This window comes from Astatotilapia calliptera, chromosome 12 (genome assembly GCF_964374335.1).
Source record: "Astatotilapia calliptera chromosome 12, fAstCal68.1, whole genome shotgun sequence".
NCBI classification, from domain to species: Eukaryota; Metazoa; Chordata; class Actinopteri; order Cichliformes; family Cichlidae; genus Astatotilapia; species Astatotilapia calliptera.
In genome coordinates this window covers 6,921,603-6,938,012 of record NC_137433.1, presented here as the reverse complement: position 1 = coordinate 6,938,012, position 16,410 = coordinate 6,921,603, and the positions used below count along the sequence as shown (strand labels likewise).

The 16,410-nt window shown below is 40.0% G+C and overlaps 3 protein-coding genes across 4 annotated transcripts; 2 read left to right on the top strand and 1 right to left on the bottom strand.

Moving 5' to 3' along the window:
• Positions 1–1,600: 1,600 nt before the first annotated feature.
• c8h22orf15 (chromosome 8 C22orf15 homolog) lies at positions 1,601–5,252 on the top strand. The gene is made up of 3 exons (XM_026187974.2): positions 1,601–3,191; positions 3,476–3,550; positions 3,708–5,252. The coding sequence occupies exons 1-3, from the start codon at positions 2,882–2,884 to the stop codon at positions 3,806–3,808; spliced, it is 486 nt and encodes a 161-aa protein (XP_026043759.1). The 5' UTR covers positions 1,601–2,881; the 3' UTR covers positions 3,809–5,252.
• Positions 5,253–6,107: 855 nt separating this feature from the next.
• Positions 6,108–9,301, bottom strand: LOC113034255 (uncharacterized). Its single transcript, XM_080287535.1, has 5 exons — positions 9,162–9,301; positions 7,752–8,308; positions 7,092–7,300; positions 6,766–6,943; positions 6,108–6,319 (listed from the first exon to the last, which is right to left on the bottom strand). Exons 2-5 carry the CDS (start codon positions 8,176–8,178, stop codon positions 6,183–6,185), a joined length of 951 nt encoding a protein of 316 aa, XP_080143661.1. The 5' UTR covers positions 8,179–8,308; positions 9,162–9,301; the 3' UTR covers positions 6,108–6,182.
• Positions 9,302–11,105: 1,804 nt separating this feature from the next.
• On the top strand, positions 11,106–16,177 carry upb1 (ureidopropionase, beta). Of its 2 annotated transcripts, none has more exons than XM_026187250.2 (10): positions 11,106–11,492; positions 13,345–13,516; positions 13,788–13,875; positions 13,970–14,064; positions 14,145–14,303; positions 14,384–14,553; positions 14,890–14,971; positions 15,053–15,095; positions 15,465–15,619; positions 15,949–16,177. In XM_026187250.2, exons 1-10 carry the CDS (start codon positions 11,389–11,391, stop codon positions 16,030–16,032), a joined length of 1,152 nt encoding a protein of 383 aa, XP_026043035.2. In that variant the 5' UTR covers positions 11,106–11,388; the 3' UTR covers positions 16,033–16,177. The 2 variants fall into 2 exon arrangements, with proteins under 2 accessions (XP_026043035.2, XP_026043036.2); XM_026187251.2 differs by lacking the exon at positions 11,106–11,492 and adding an exon at positions 11,639–13,236.
• Positions 16,178–16,410: the final 233 nt, after the last annotated feature.

Below are 16,410 nucleotides of genomic sequence, written 5' to 3'. Positions count from 1 at the left end.
CGATTACCACGGGGACCACTGTCACCTTCACCCTCCACATCTTCTCGAGCTCTTCTCTGAGCCCTTGGTATTTCTCCAGCTTCTCGTGTTCCTTCTTCCTGATGTTGCTGTCATTCGGAACCGCTACATCGATCACTACGGCCGTCTTCTTCTGTTTGTCTACCACCACTATGTCCGGTTGGTTAGCCACCACCATTTTGTCCGTCTGTATCTGGAAGTCCCACAGGATCTTAGCTCGGTCATTCTCCACCACCCTTGGGGGCATCTCCCATTTTGACCCCGGACGTCCAGGTTATACTCGGCACAGATGTTCCTGTACACCAGCGGTCCCCAACCTTTTTTGCGCCATGGACCGGTTTATGCCCGACAATATTTTCACGGATCGGCCTTTAAGGTGTCGCGGATAAATACAACAAAATGAAACTAGTACCGGTACCGAAAAAAGAAGATTTATTCATAACACACGTGAAAAGACCCAGGAAAACCGAGTTAACGATAAAAACGATAACAAAATAATGCTGAAAACCGATAAAAACCCTGAAAACCATACATTTCACACCTGAGCCTCAACTCTTGCGGCCCGGTACCAAACGACTCACAGACCGGTACTGGTCCGAGGCCCGGGGGTTGGGGACCGCTGCGGTACACTATGCCGGCCACTTGGTTATGGCGTTCCATGTATGCCTTGCCTGCTAGCATCTTGCACCCTGCTGTTATGTGCTGGATTGTCTCTGGAGCATCTTTACACAGCCTGCACCTGGGGTCTTGCCTGGTGTGATAGACCCCAGCCTCAATGGATCTTGTACTCAGAGCTTGTTCTTGTGCTGCCATGATTAGTGCCTCTGTGCTGTCTTTCAGTCCAGCTTTGTCCAGCCACTGGTAGGATTTCTGGTTATCAGCCATCTCCTCTATCTGCCGGTGGTACATACCGTGCAGGGGCCTGTCCTTCCATGATGGTTCCTTGCCTTCCTCCACTTTCTTGGGTTTCTGCTGCCCGAGGTGTTCACTGAGCACTCGGTCAGTTGGGGCCATCTTTGTGATGTATTCGTGGATGTTCCTTGTCTCATCCTGGACTGTGGTGCTGACACTCACCAGTCCCCGGCCCCCTTCCTTCCGCTTAGCGTACAGCCTCAGGGTGCTGGACTTGGGGTGAAACCCTCCATGCATGGTAAGGAGCTTTCTTTTCTTGATGTCAGTGGCTTCTATCTCCTCCTTTGGCCAGCCTATTACCCCAGCAGGGGTAGCCCAGATCTTGTTCTTACCATTCAGCTGACTCCTCAGGACTTGCCTGACCCTCTGCAGGTACTTGGCGGTTGCAGCTTTCCTAGCGGCCTCTTCATGGTTCCCATTCGCCTGCGGGATCCCCAGGTACTTGTAACTGTCCTCTATGTCTGCAATGTTGCCTTCTGGTAGCTCGATCCCCTCAGTTCTGACTACCTTCCCTCTCTTTGTTACCATCCGACTACACTTCTCCAGCCCGAATGACATCCCGATGTCATTGCTGTATAGCCTGGTAGTGTGGATCAATGAATCGATGTCTCATTCACTCTTGGCATACAGCTTGATGTCATCCATGTACAGGAGGTGGCTGACAACTGCTCCATTCCGTAGTCGGTATCCGTAGCCAGTCTTGTTAATGATCTCACCGAGGGGGTTCAGGCCTATGCAGAACAGCAGTGGGGACAGAGCATCTCCTTGGTAGATCCCGCACTTGATGGTGACTTGTGCTATGGGCTTGAGTTTGGCCTCCAGTGTTGTCCGCCACATCCCCATTGAGTTCCTGATGAAGGCTCTCATGGTCCTGTTGATCTTATATAGTTCTAGGCATTCCAGGATCCAGGTGTGGAGCATTGAGTCATAGGCCTTCTTGTAATCAATCCAGGTGAGTCTGGTTCTGCAGTCTCTTATACTACAGCCTAGTAATGGGGAAATGGAAATGACTTTTGCTTCTGGGCAAATCTAAGTTATTTTTGGACAGGTATTGAACAGGTATCATTGTTGTGTGTTCTGGTATTCATTAGCAAATGAATGAACTCAAACCTAAAGCTGAGGTATGACAAGTAGCAGCTGAAAGTAGCCAGTAGGAAAAGATCTTTTATAAAATACTAATTACAGAGGCTTTAAGGAATCAGTCATTCATGTGGCAGATTGAGCTACAGAGACTCCACATTGCTTTTGATTGAGTGTAGTAGTGTCTGTAATGTAACTATACACCAAAAATGAACAGATGATAGAACTTATCTTTTATTGATGTTGGCTGTTTATTTGAATTTTGTTATTTTAAACTTCTATCCTTCCTCTGTCGTACCAAAATGAAATCTCGGTGTATCTGTCTTTATAAGTCAGTTACTGTAAGTGCAAATGGTGTTGGGTTCCAGTCTGTGGCGGGAAACAATAAAGCCAGCTTTTTTTTTTTCAATACTGACATCTCCGCCCATGCAGCTGTTAAGCCCAGAGTGCCGGTCTCACTGTGTGTAGAGACTCCATGGATACAAGCAGAAATAGTCCCCTGTTCATCCTTTTAAAAGACTCAAGCTTTGTGAGCGAGGAGAGGTGGATGCAAATGAGGGAACATGCGTGTGTGTGTGTGTTTAACTCTCTGAGGGCGGTGGATGTGTGAAAAAGTGCAGACCACAACACTAAAGTGCTTTTATTGTTCCACTTTGTGCCCAGTCCAGTCTTCTTCTACCTCTAGTATCACTGGAGCTTAACTGCTGTCAGGAGTCTGGACCTAAAAATGTTTGTGAATGTCTTGTTTGGAGGTTAGTAAAGTTTCTGGGCATGTTAATACTGTACATGCAGGCTTAAAGGTTTGCAGGCATGCAGGTTTTTTTTTTTTTTTTTTTTGCACCTTACAGCATTTGTTCCAAATTTTTTGTGAATGCATGTGCATGACTTCTTGGCAGAGGGCAGGATGGAAATGTTCAATCTCAACTGTAAGCTGATAAACTTCCTCAATCATTTGAAAGAGAGGGCTGGTGTGGACTCCAAAGGTACTGGACTGAAATGCTGGATCATTTTCAATTGTTCTTATACAAATTCTAAAAGCAACAAAATTCTTCCTGCAGATTGTGTGGACCTGATGGACAGCAGTGGTAAAGTGATGAACCTGGCAGCCAAACAGCACAATTTGGCTCTGGCCAGCAGTGTGCTGGTAGCCAGACACTACTACATCCTCCTGCGAGTCTGCCGTGAGTCCGTCTGGTCCATCCATCAGCAGGACTTCAGAGGAACAAACACCCAGATTATAAAAGCATTTTCAAAACCTAATTATGTTATCAGTGTCTGGTCTAAATAATTAGATTCCAAATATATTGATGTAATGATGATAAGTGGCAGGACAAACTAATTCTGGTGCTTTCAGGGGTATCGTGAATGAAATGCATGTTGCCATCCTAATTTTTTGAAAGCTGAATGTAAAGTATGATTTTACCTATGCTTGAAAGCATGCCCGTGACTTCTTGTGCTTCCTCAGGAGACCATGAGGCTGGAGGTCAGAAATATGTCTCCCTTCAGAACAACAACAGTCAAAGTCATCCTGAATTAACAGGTAACAATAAAATAATATTAATGATAAGAATAACATCGGGGCTGTGGAAGTGGCTCTCTGAGGCCTCCTGCTGGACAAACCCATTCCTGCCATTGTGAAAATGCTACAAAACAAACATAAAGTTACCTCATGTGGTTTGTCATTGCTTCTGTTGTAGAACTGCTGAAGAGGCTGACTGACAAAGAGCCAGACAGAAAGACTAGAAAGAGACGGATGCCTCAGACCAAAAACATTCCTGCAAACAGCAAGAGCCACTAAATTTAACACTGTCAATTTATATGTATAAATCTGAATACTTTGCTATATTTCTATTTTAACTGAGCTAAAGTGGATGATTTCTTTTTAGTTAATAATAGTCAATATTGAAGAAGTTCAATAGAATAAGTTACATTTTGAGATTTTATATTTCTGCATTAAATTGTTACTGTAACCAGAATGTCACAGAGAGGTAAATTAGAAGTATGAGCTGCTGTGTATCTTCCTAGTTTCTTGTGTTTCTAAGCATTTTCCTTTTCCTCATGTCTTTTGTGGCTTCCTGCCTGTCTGTGTGAGTTCCTTTTTGTCCATCTTTCAGTGACTTTCTGATATATTTTGAGAGCTGTTTCCTTGCTATTTTCTTGACTTCCTGCCTTTGTTCTCTTCCCGCCCTGCTTATTGTCAGATTTCGTTCACCTGCACCTTATATTCTCCATATTGTGTATTTAGTCTGAATCCTTTCCCACAGTTTTCCCTCCCTCTTTTCCTGCATTTTGCCTTTTGGATTTTTTGAAATTTGAACCACTTGGATTAAACTTTCGCTACTTTCTGCAAGTTGGCGTTAAACTTTTCTTTGCGCTAAATAAAAAAAAAAAAAGATAATATAAAAATAAAAATGAAATCAAACAGAATAAGTGCGCTTAATGAATTACTGATGGAAAAATTGTCTCAGGTTTTTCTTTACCAGAAATCTAACTGCAGTGTATTACAGTCTGCGCGCTCCCTGCTAATACTGCACTGCCAAAGAATTAATGATGATGTGATTGGATTTGCCTGCATTGAGGACTTGCTTGCTGTGTTCATTAGGAAAACTCAAGGGAACGAAAGAAATTGAACTAAACTGATTTTCAGTCATGCACACAGCTGCGGGAACGTGTTAGATGGTGGGGTTACTTCCACAGGATGTGGAAGGTGCGCTCTCAACATAAATATAAAAAAGATTTACATAAACATTTAAGTGTAAATCTACAATGCATGTTTTCATCTGTGATTATGGTCCTTAAAATAAGTATAGAACAATCTAATTAAAAACACAATGTTTGTCCATGAAAGGATGTCTTGCTAATTAAAAAAAACGTTGTACCCCGTTTTCCTGCTGTGCGTTCCCAGATAGCAAGGAAACATTGAAACAATATTGAGTCAATATCAGGCGATGTCATTGAATCAACGTTGAGGTGTGACGTTGACCTAACGTCATTCTTGCACCCTTTTTTAATGTTGAAACGTCAGGTTTTGATGTTGAATCAATGTTGAAACCTGACATTGATTCGACGTTATATTTTCTAATACTGTTGACAATGAAACAATGTCAGATTCTGATATTGAAACACTGTTGAGCTATGGTGTTGATTTTCCACCTCTTTCGCACAGTTGCTTTTTATTAAAACAACAATTAAATCATGACTGGAAATCTACATTTCTTTATAGGTATTTTAACCAATACTAAACTACTGCATGTTTCCATCAATACTTAAACCACCTAAACACATAATTGTACTTGTTTTTGTACTGTACTTATTTCTCAAATTGGACACCCATATAGGATATTAATATTGACATGATACATTGTGAGACATTTTTATATCTATCTATAGATAGATCTATCTATAGATAGATCTATAGATCTATCTATAGATAGATAGATCTATCTATAGATAGATCTATCGATAGATCTATAGATAGATCTATCGATAGATCTATAGATAGATAGATCTATAGATAGATAGATCTATAGATCTATCTATAGATAGATCTATCTATCTATAGATCTATAGATCTATCTATCTATAGATCTATCTATAGATCTATAGATAGATCTATCTATCTATAGATCTATAGATCTATCTATCTATAGATCTATCTATAGATCTATAGATCTATCTATAGATCTATCTATCTATAGATCTATCTATCTATAGATCTATCTATCTATAGATCTATCTATCTATAGATCTATCTATCTATCTATAGATCTATCTATCTATCTATAGATCTATCTATCTATCGATCTATAGATCTATCGATCTATCTATAGATCTATCTATCTATCTATAGATCTATCTATCTATAGATCTATCTATCTATAGATCTATCTATCTATAGATCTATCTATCTATAGATCTATCTATCTATCTATATCTATCTATCTATATCTATATATCTATATCTATATATCTATCTATATCTATCTATATAAAAAATGTCTCACAATGTATCATGTTAATATTAATATCCTAAAATAACAAAGCATTGCATGTGATGTAACACAGAAAAAAAAACTAAACAAAAAAAAGGTCAATAGTTTTGTTTGCTAAATACTTTATTAAAAGACAGTTTCCTATTTACATTTATATGTTTCACAGAAGTTTGTAATTTTTTACTCTGGGATGGGGATGCATGATGTGCGTCCTGCACCACCCAAACGATCTGGGGCGTATCGGAGCCATTTCTGCACTGCTTGTGCAAAGACAAACTCGGACATAGAGTTTGCCCCTAACTGCTGCGTCAGGCCATCTAGGACAAAAATACACACACACACGCACAAAAGTGAATTAGAGCACATGAATAAGCTCTTGTTAACTGTCTTCAGCGGGGAGAAAGTATGTAAACTCCTAGGCTGATAAACCTGAAAGTCACCAGGCGTAAATCTGCCACATTTGATTCCCAAAGAGCTATGAGCGGAAAAAGTGATAAGTCTTAGCATGGTGTGTCGTGTATCCTTTAAAACAAAATAAACATTGGGTCCTCGGGCTGTAAAAACTACAACCCGAGGACTAAACAAGCCAAAGACCAAAGACTCAATCTCCAGATTAACCGGACATGAAAGTCTTGTTATTAAGAAAGACAAAGTAATATAGCAAAAACCGGACATAGGAAATGTGAAACACACCCAGCAGATCAATTGATCCCTTTATTGTTCACTTTAGGCTCATAAAACTACAATAAACAGTAAAACTTACCAAATATGCATCTGCACAGCGCTGTATCTTTAAATGCCCTTTTTTGCTTTGTGTGGTCCTTGGTTTTTTTCCCTGCCCAGTTTAGTACCGAGGCCAGCTCGTTTGTAATGGCATAAGCCATTACATGGCAGACTCGCACCTCCAGTGTGGTCCCTCCAATCAAGGCAAAGCGTCTCACCTATAGACACATTTTAAGAGATGGAATTAGCGTGTCTCATGTCCTAAATGTGCATGCAAGTGCTTGTGTGTATAATCAATATTTAAATCACATCTGACAGCTATTACACTTTATAGTTACAAAGTGTACATAACCTTTATATACTTACCATTGCCTTATTTGCTTCTTGTGATTGAAGAGCTGCCTCTGCATTGTTTAGCTCCTCAATGTTGTGCAAGGGCAAATCCAGAGGCAGTACCCCAGCATCTACCGATTCATTGCAGCAGGGATGGCGGATGGCTCTGACCTCCTCACGGAGTTCGTTAACTGCTCTGGTCAGGTCTGACAGCATCGTTAACATCTTTTGTGAGGTCGCATCTGTTTCAAAGAACAATTCTAGAAAGATTAATGGCTTAAGCAGTGAGGGGAAAAACTAATAGATCCATAAGTGATGGTGTAACATTCTGCATTCAAGTATAAGTTGTTCTAACTGCTAAAAGTGTTTGCTAGTTTTTGCATGTCACATATATTTGATATTTCTATATGTAGCTGCCATCACCAGTGTGTGAATTGTGTGTGAATGGGTGGATGACTGAATGTGTAAAGCGCTTTGGGGTACTTAGGGACTAGTTAAAGCGCTGTACAAATATAGGCCATTTACAATTTATACCATGTAAAATGTGAAATTCCAAGATTTTCGAACTTGCCTTGTAATAGTGGCCTCACAAAAAAAAAAAAAAAAATCACAACAAGATGACATTCAGGAGTATAAACTGGTGTTTTGAAGATAAGAGCACAATGACATTGTGATTCAGCTTTAAAAGCATACCATCTATAAAGAAGTCCTCGACATCTGACTCTGCATGCTGGGGAGATCGCAAAGCTGTGTCGTTTTGTGTGTTTTGCCGGAGTGGCGAAAGGTGCCGGAAGCTGGGCGGGGCATTATGATGCCTGCTGTCAGTGGGCTGGGGGGGAAAACTGCGGTCACAGTCATCCTTGTCGGGTGATACATAGGTCTCACATACTTCTGAAATCTGCTCATAGCGACTGGTAAATACTTGACTGTCTATACCTGGGTGACAACAGTGGGACACACCAGACTCTTCCGCAACCTGCGGTCGCTTAACTTTAACTTGTGCATTGCCGTTTTGGTTATGTTTTTCAGCAACCATCTCTTTAAAGTGCCTGAGTATATCTGACTCTGCTGCCTCAACCATTTTCCGTAATTTGCGCCTCCTTGACCAGCGTGATGTCATTGTCAGTGTATATCAGATTAAACAAATAGTGCTATATTTGGAAATAGCCAAATAAGCAAATTGTTTAACACTAGGAATTTATTTAACGACGTGAGTTTCTTACTTATTGATGGAAGTTACCAAATCAGATCTGAAAAAAAGAGGAAAAATAGGGCACAATGTCAATAAAGAGGGAAAACTAGATACAAAGACGGCTTATAGAAGCTGAACCAAGTCCTGTGTGTGAAGGGACAGTAACTGCGTGTGTATATGTAAGCATTTAAACACTGAAAATAATAAAATTAACAGTATTTTGTCTAAGTTTGCCATTGTAGGAATTCATGGCACCGAGACAAAAACGTGGCGTACAGTGTGACATCAAACTAGGCGCACACCTTTGCTGCGTTTTCTCCGTTTTCCTCGTCCACACCTAAATGCTGAAACGGAGTTTTCGAAAAATATCCACCCCAGCAGGCGTCTTTAAAAATCTCAGTTTTCAGTTAACGAAAACGCAGTTTACGTGTGGACAAAAGGTGCAAACGCAAGTTAGGTGAGCGTGCAACTAAAGTTTGAATTGAGTGCGAATTGAAGCGGGTGCTCTCCAATCATTAAAAGTAACAAAGTCATTGAACACATTTATACAGTTACCTTTACGTTTATCAATCATATATCACAGATTTACAATTTTTTGTAGTAGTATGCTAAAAAGCAACTACAGAGCGAAAGTCGGTCAAGCGCCGAGGCGATGGCAAGAACAAAGGAACCCTCGAAGCGTTAAAGCTAGCTTTGTAAGGGAATATCACGGAAAAGTATGAAACGAAATGTTTTCTTTGTTGATAGACTTTGTTCGCAGTGCACTTTATTTGTTGCCGGATTGTAAGATGAAAGTAGACACAATTTCGGGCTCAAACATTTTGTCCGAAACTTTACATTAACGAGTTTTTTACTGTTATTCAAATGCAACCGTCAAAATAACGAATAGGAAAAAATTCATTCATTCTTACCTTATACTAATCGTGGTGCAGGCCAGTGCAGTGCATGAACTGATGCCCCTTCTCCGGTCAATTCCGCTGAAAGTAAATCTAATGTCCCGCTCTACTGTACAAGACAATGGTTACCTGGAGGGATGTACCACTGAGAGGGGTGCTGCGGAATAGTCCAAGTGATCGCTGCTCCCGGTCAACTATACATAAATTGCACGTCGACACGATTTTTTAAAGCTGGTGAACTAGACCAAAGTCATTGATAACAAAAGAACAAAATTTTTTTACTTTCTCCGGTACTTTATACCCGCTCAGTTGCAATGCAATTTAACGCTCAACTACAAATCGATGGCTTTTTGATGGTGACCGGCGCCGAATGATGGTAAACTATAAATAGACGTTTTCTCGATGTTGTTGTTGTCACCTGGTCGACTACAAAAAGATCAAATATCAATGACAAAAAAACAAAGGTAAATCAACATCATTACAACGTCCCTATAGTAAGACCGTCGGTTTACCACGGTATTTCAATGTTGTTACAACATTGGCATTTCAACCATAACGACGGATCGGATGAAAAATCAACATCAATTCAATGTCGTCTTGCTATCTGGGTTGCCTTTACCATCCACCAGGGGGTGCTGTAGTTCTCTCAGCAACCCTACTTCCCAAAGCCTTGCCCACATTACAACATGACTCTGATAAACCAGAAACATGTATTCTTTCTTTGTTTTTAAATTTTTGCTACATTTAAAACAACTCATTCAATTTCAGTTTCCTTGAAATATGTTGGCTATTGAGAACAAATGAACTAATGACAGCTATTACAATTTTTCTGAATTGCTAAAACACTAGACTCCATTCTCTAAAACAAATTCTTAGTGGCCAAAACCTATTTTTCGTATCAAACACTTTTGGCCAAATCTTAAACACTGATTTCTTTCTTTATCATAGAAGCTTTTTCTTTATCATGTAGAAAAACCGTTAACTATGTAACTTCTTTACACTGACAGCAAGGGGAGTTTCACTGGTCTGGCTCCACTTAAAGTCAAAGTGGACCGCAATGTTAAATGACTTTGACACCCCTGGATTAGCACATGGATAGGACCAGTAGGAATGTAACTGAGTACCTTTAGCAGTTTACTTAAGTACGGGTTTAATATACTTGCACTTTAAGTATTTCAGTGTAATGATACTTTTATAAATTTGGAGGTAAATATTTGTTCTTTAAGCTGCATGTCCAAAGACATGCAGCTTGTGGGGATAGGTTAATTGATTAATCCAAATTGTCACTAGGTGTGAATGTGCAAGTGAATGTGAGTGTGAATGGTTGTCTGTCCCTATGTGTTAGCCCTGCGACAGACTGGCGACCTGTCCAGGGTGTACCCCGCCTTTCGCCCTATGACAGCTGGGATAGGCTCCAGCGCCCCCCGCGACCCTGAAAAGGATAAGCGGAAGCGAATGGATGGATGGATATTTGTTCTTTAATATTCCAGTCCATTTATTTCGAATCTTTATTTACTTATTATTTTCCAGATGATCTACATTAAAATCAGCAGACGCTGCAACATTAAAGAAACATATATATGTCAAAAGATCATTAGTCGCAATCTAAAATATATAATGTATATGATCCTGAAAAAAGCCATTTTACGATCAATATAATCTCTAGATATAATTTAGGTTCTTTGAATGTATTTTTTGATTATACAGATTGTGGACTGTTGAGCTATTTGGATGGGATTTTAACTTTTACTCACTGATTTATTTAAACTCTTGTGCAGCATCAGCATCCAATAGAACACAGAGATGCACATGACAATCACGCCCAGTGTTTTAAAGCCATTTTCTACACCGATTTTTTTTTGTGAGTAATTATTTTGATTTGCTGTGCTGCAAGAAGAAAAATGAAAAAACTGATATTAAATATCAATCAGCAAACTTAAATTTGTTCTCATTTTGCTGTTACAGAAGGATGTGGAAATATTGAAGAGTATAGCTACTGCTCAGCCTGCTCCTAAGTTTGGTAACACATTTATTATTCAAGCAAACTCTTCGGTTAATCTGCAGCTCAACACAAATGCCACAGCCAGCAGTGCCGTGTCTCAGGTCAATGACCGGCTTCCACAAACCACAGCTGGGGGCTCCTCTACTCTTTCGAAATCACTAAGGATTATATAACGAGAGTATCCCATTAAATACTGCTGCTTCTGCTGTTGAGCTGCAAAACCAACAGAAACCTGCAGAGATGTCCGCATGTGAGTTTGAATCTCTGGAGAAATCTCTGGAGTCCCATCTGCCAGAGGCCGAGTTGGTGGAGGTGAAACGCATCTTATTTGGGAAGGAGACAAAGTGAGTTGTTGTACTTATACTGCATTTCTTTTAAATTTACTAAAGGAAGTATTGGGCTTTCCCGTTTCTCTTTATGTTTCCTTTTTTGTTGTTCTGGTTCCTGGTAAATTATTATTCTGCTCAGTGGACTTTGATCAAGCTGAAGGATAACTTACAGCCAGCACAGAGACAGGTTTGATAAATGTATAGACTAAAAAACCCTACATACAGTTAGGTCCATAAATATTTGGACAGAGACAACTTTTTTCTAATTTTGGTTCGGTAAATTACCCACAATGAATTTTAAATGAAACAACTCGGACTTTCAGCTTTAATTCACTGGGTTGAATAAAACAATTGCATAAAAATGTGAGGAAGTAAAGCATTTTTTAACACAAGCCCTTCATTTCAGGGGCTCAAAAGTAACTGGACAAATTCAATAACTGAAAATAAAATGCTCATTTCTAATACTTGGTTGAAAACCTCTTGATGGCAATGATGGCCTTAATTTACGCTTTTTTTAGTACACTTTAGATCAGGGGTGTCCAACTCCAATCCTCGAGAGCTACTGTCCTGCAGCTTTTAGACGCATCCTTGTTCTGACACATCTGAATCAAACGAATGACTTGTTATCAGGCCTTTCCCAAACTTGATGGCATGCTGAAGAGTAATCCAACCATTTGATTCAGCTGTGTTGGAGTAGGGATGCATCTAAAAGCTGCAGGACAGCAGTGTTGTTCACTTGGTTGGCTGTTGTGAAGGGGTTTCTCATCACCATGAAAATGAATCTGCGATCATCCACCGCTGTTGTCTTCCATGGGTGTGCGGTGTTTTTGCATTGATGAGTTTAATGGTGCTTTCTTTCTTTCTCAGGATGGACCAAACTGTAGATTCTGCCTCTCCTAATACTGTAGCAATTTCTTGGATGTTTTCTTTTCCTGTTTTCACAGCTTAAGGTTGGCTTGTTTCATTTGCATGGAGAGCTACTTTGTCCACGTTGTCTGTTCACAGCAAAATCTTCCAAATGCAAGCACCACACCTCAAATCAACTCCTGGCCTTTTATCTGCTTTATTGATAATGATGTAGCCTTTGAGTCAAAAAAGGGTGGCACATGTTAAGGAGCTGAAACTCCTAAACCCTTCATTCAATTTATATCTGGCTACCCTAAAAATGAAAGCAGCGAGTCTACACATTATGCCCATGTCCATTATATAACTATAAAAGTAAGATTTTTCAGTAAAAGGTTAAAAAACAAAACTTGTGTCACTGTCCAAATATATATGGACTTAACTATATGTGCAGTTTCTGTGTCCAAGCAGGCCATGCAACTCTACAGTGTAAGTATGCTTATCTCTTCATCTTCTCCGCATTTGAAGACTTTATTGTTCATTTACAACATTAAATACTAAAAAACTAAACATGCGCATCAATAACTCCGAGTCTTCTTTTTCAGATCATCAAAAAAGTATCATGTCATTTACATAAAAAGTACCTGATTTTTACTAGTCTCCCTGTCACTGCCACTGAGAAAAACCTAAAATGAGTCCAGACAGTTCAGTTTGTGATCTTGTCAGGCCAGACAAGTACTCCCACTTGCTCTCAGTCCTCTCAAGCCTCTATACCATGAATGCCTACTTGCTCAAGTGCCTGAAAAGATGGTTGCCCACATCTCTGCAGGGGACTTCAGGAGCTCTGTCATTGTGATCAAGGAGTTCTTGAAAAGCTGCCGCCAGCTAACGTACCCTTTCTTTCTCTGATAATAATGTATTTATTCATTTATTTTGTTTCAAAGATTTATTTAATTTCTTTCTCAAAGCAAAGACCTGAAACACAAAAAGAACAATGCTTTATTTTCTGAACACTGTCTTACAGGAAGCTGGACCTCTCAGCCTGTGCTGTGGAAGCTGCTTCTGAGCGAGACTTTGAGCTTAAAGGATATAAATTTGATGCGGCACAGGAACAACTCAGGCCACCCAGAAACATCCGAGTGGGACTCATTCAGCACCACATTGTTCTGCCCACTGATGCCCCCGTCCTGGATCAGGTTACTAGTTACACACTACAGTACTAACTAGAAGACCACATGTACCAAACCTGTTGAGGTACATTAGCAGAGAGATACAGACAGGAAGCTGTAAGGTGACTGAATGACTTTCTGTAAAACTCTTCATGTACATTGTTCAAGAGAAGTATTCAACATGTATCTGCTTAAATAATTTACCTGACGAAAAGCATCAATACCATGAATAATATTGCTCCATTTCATTGGTAGAAGTGACTGGTGTTAATATTTTATCACTGCTCTCCCTTCACAGATCAGTGCCATGCACAGCCGAATTGGTGAAATGGTTGAGGTAGCAGCCATGTGTGGTGTAAACATTTTCTGCTTTCAGGAGACCTGGAGTGAGTGTCCATGTGCAAGAATTCTAAACCTATCCAACAAACATACAGAATAGGTACCAACAGAGACTGGGGTTTTTGTTTCTTTCGTTATCAGCCATGCCCTTTGCGTTCTGCACCCGTGAGAAAGAACCATGGACAGAGTTCGCAGAGTCTGCTGAAGAAGGAAACACCACACGCTTCTGCCAAGAGGTGAGATTGTAGAGCTTTGCTGCAGCGCGGTTAATACGTTGGGGACTGCAAACCTAACAGTTCTGCAATTCTACAATTAGCTGGCCAAAAAGTACAACATGGTCATAGTTTCACCGATTCTGGAGAGAGAGGAGTTACACGGCACCCTGTGGAACACGGCGGTGGTCATCTCCAACTCTGGAAACGTGCTGGGAAAGAGCAGGAAGAACCACATTCCCAGGATCGGGGACTTTAATGAGGTGAGTGATCTAAACGATCCACTGTGGCTGTGCAGGAACTGAAAAACTGCTGTTGTCATTGTCTCGTGTTTTCTACTCAGTCTACATATTACATGGAGGGCAACACTGGCCACACAGTGTTCCAGACACAGTTTGGGAAGATTGCTGTGAATATTTGCTACGGCCGTCATCATCCACTCAATTGGTTCATGTACAGCATGAATGGAGCTGAGATCATCTTCAACCCCTCGGCTACAGTTGGAGCTCTGAGGTAAGGGAGCCCCCCCCCCCCTCCCCATGTCCATGGTGTCCAGTATTGTTTTGCTGGCACATGGTACCAGTGGTAAGCTAAGAAAATGCAAAAATAATAGTGGAACAGTAAGCTTTCTATGGTGCAGACAGCCCTTGTGATCCAGGTATTGTGGTAACTGATAATGTGCTTTAGTCATCCATATTCCTACGTTCAGAAAAAGGTTAGATTAAATACTCAGATTGCCATACCTAGACCCTGAATTCAGGTTGAAGCAATGTTATCATTGACATGCCGCTACCATTATTACATAGTATATCTAAATAATGCGATGATAATATTGTTTCTTCTCTGCAGTGAACCCATGTGGTCTATAGAGGCCAGAAATGCAGCAATCGCTAACCACTGTTTTACGTGTGCCATTAACCGTGTTGGGACAGTAAGTTTGCAGGAATCATTCCAACATATTTGTGATGAATGACAAAATATGAAATCATGCCAAAAATAATCTTTTCTACAGGAACATTTCAAAAGTGAATTCACGTCTGGTGATGGGAAAAAAGGTAAAGGTTTTATTTTCTTAAGTCCCAGGATGTATGCACGTATCTCTTCATATGGTGTTATCAAAAAATGACTGTATGGTGAAGCGGATGAAGCTAATTCTGCCTGAGGGAGTTAATTATTTAAGGTGTCCTTAATGAACAGAAGAGAAAATGATTTGGTGTTCTTGCATGGAGCTAAATCAGGGTCAAAAATTTTATTGATTTGAAAAAGTGTTTTTTTTTTGTGTGCAGTTTTTGGACTTGAATAAAAATAATTTTTTATGAAGAAAAAAATCATGTTTTAATTTTTTAAATATCAAAACTTCAAATCACTTTTTCAAATAACTACATTTTGACTCTGATTTAGCTCAATTTTCTTGGCTTTTTCAGCTCACCACGACTTTGGACATTTTTATGGGTCCAGTTACGTGGCAGCTCCCGACGGCAGTCGCACGCCAGGCCTCTCTAGGACCCGGGATGGGCTGCTCGTGGTAGAAATGGATCTCAACCTGAATAGACAAATAAGTGACAAGTGGAGTTTCAAGGTAAATTTAACAAATTGTAACCTTTTAAAATGTTAGAAATTTTGATTAGAAATAAAGTTTCATTTAAAATCTCTGATCGTATTATTCCAAAAACAAAGATGAGACGAACAATATTTCCCTCAGAAATCCTTGAATGTAATGAATGAGTGGCACAAAAAGACTATATGTATGCAGAATTCAAACATGTCTGTATGTCCGCTGCTACCACACCTATATGTGCATCCTCCAATTCTCCAGGTAAATTATGCACAATGACTGGATGGTTGTATATTCACTTCAGCTATTTTTTGCAACCTTGACTGACTTCTTCAGTGTCTTTTTCTTTGCAGATGACTGGACGGTATGCTGAGTACGCAGAACAACTTGCCAAAGCTGTTCAGCATGACTTCAAACCCAAAATAGTAAAAGAGTAGAACATATTCTACAAATAGTGCACATTTATTATAGCCTATTGCAGCAGGAAACATGCTTAGTTCAGATTTAATTTGACACAAAGATCACGTCTGTCAGACTGACTGATTTCTATCATTTAATGTGATAAAAAACATTCAAGTCAAACCTTTGTCCTGTTCTCATTTGAACTGTTAAACTGAAACATTGCTGAATTAAAGATCACCTATGAACCTGGTGTTTCAAATCACCTTTTAAATCATTGGCTGTAACAGACATTTTCCTACAGGCCACACTGGCTTTTGAATTGGCGTTGTAGCCCGCAGCTCTCCTGTGGCAGACAGCTAACAAGGGGAAAAGCACCAGCAGGGTTGAAATGCAGCAGTACTAGAAGTATTAGA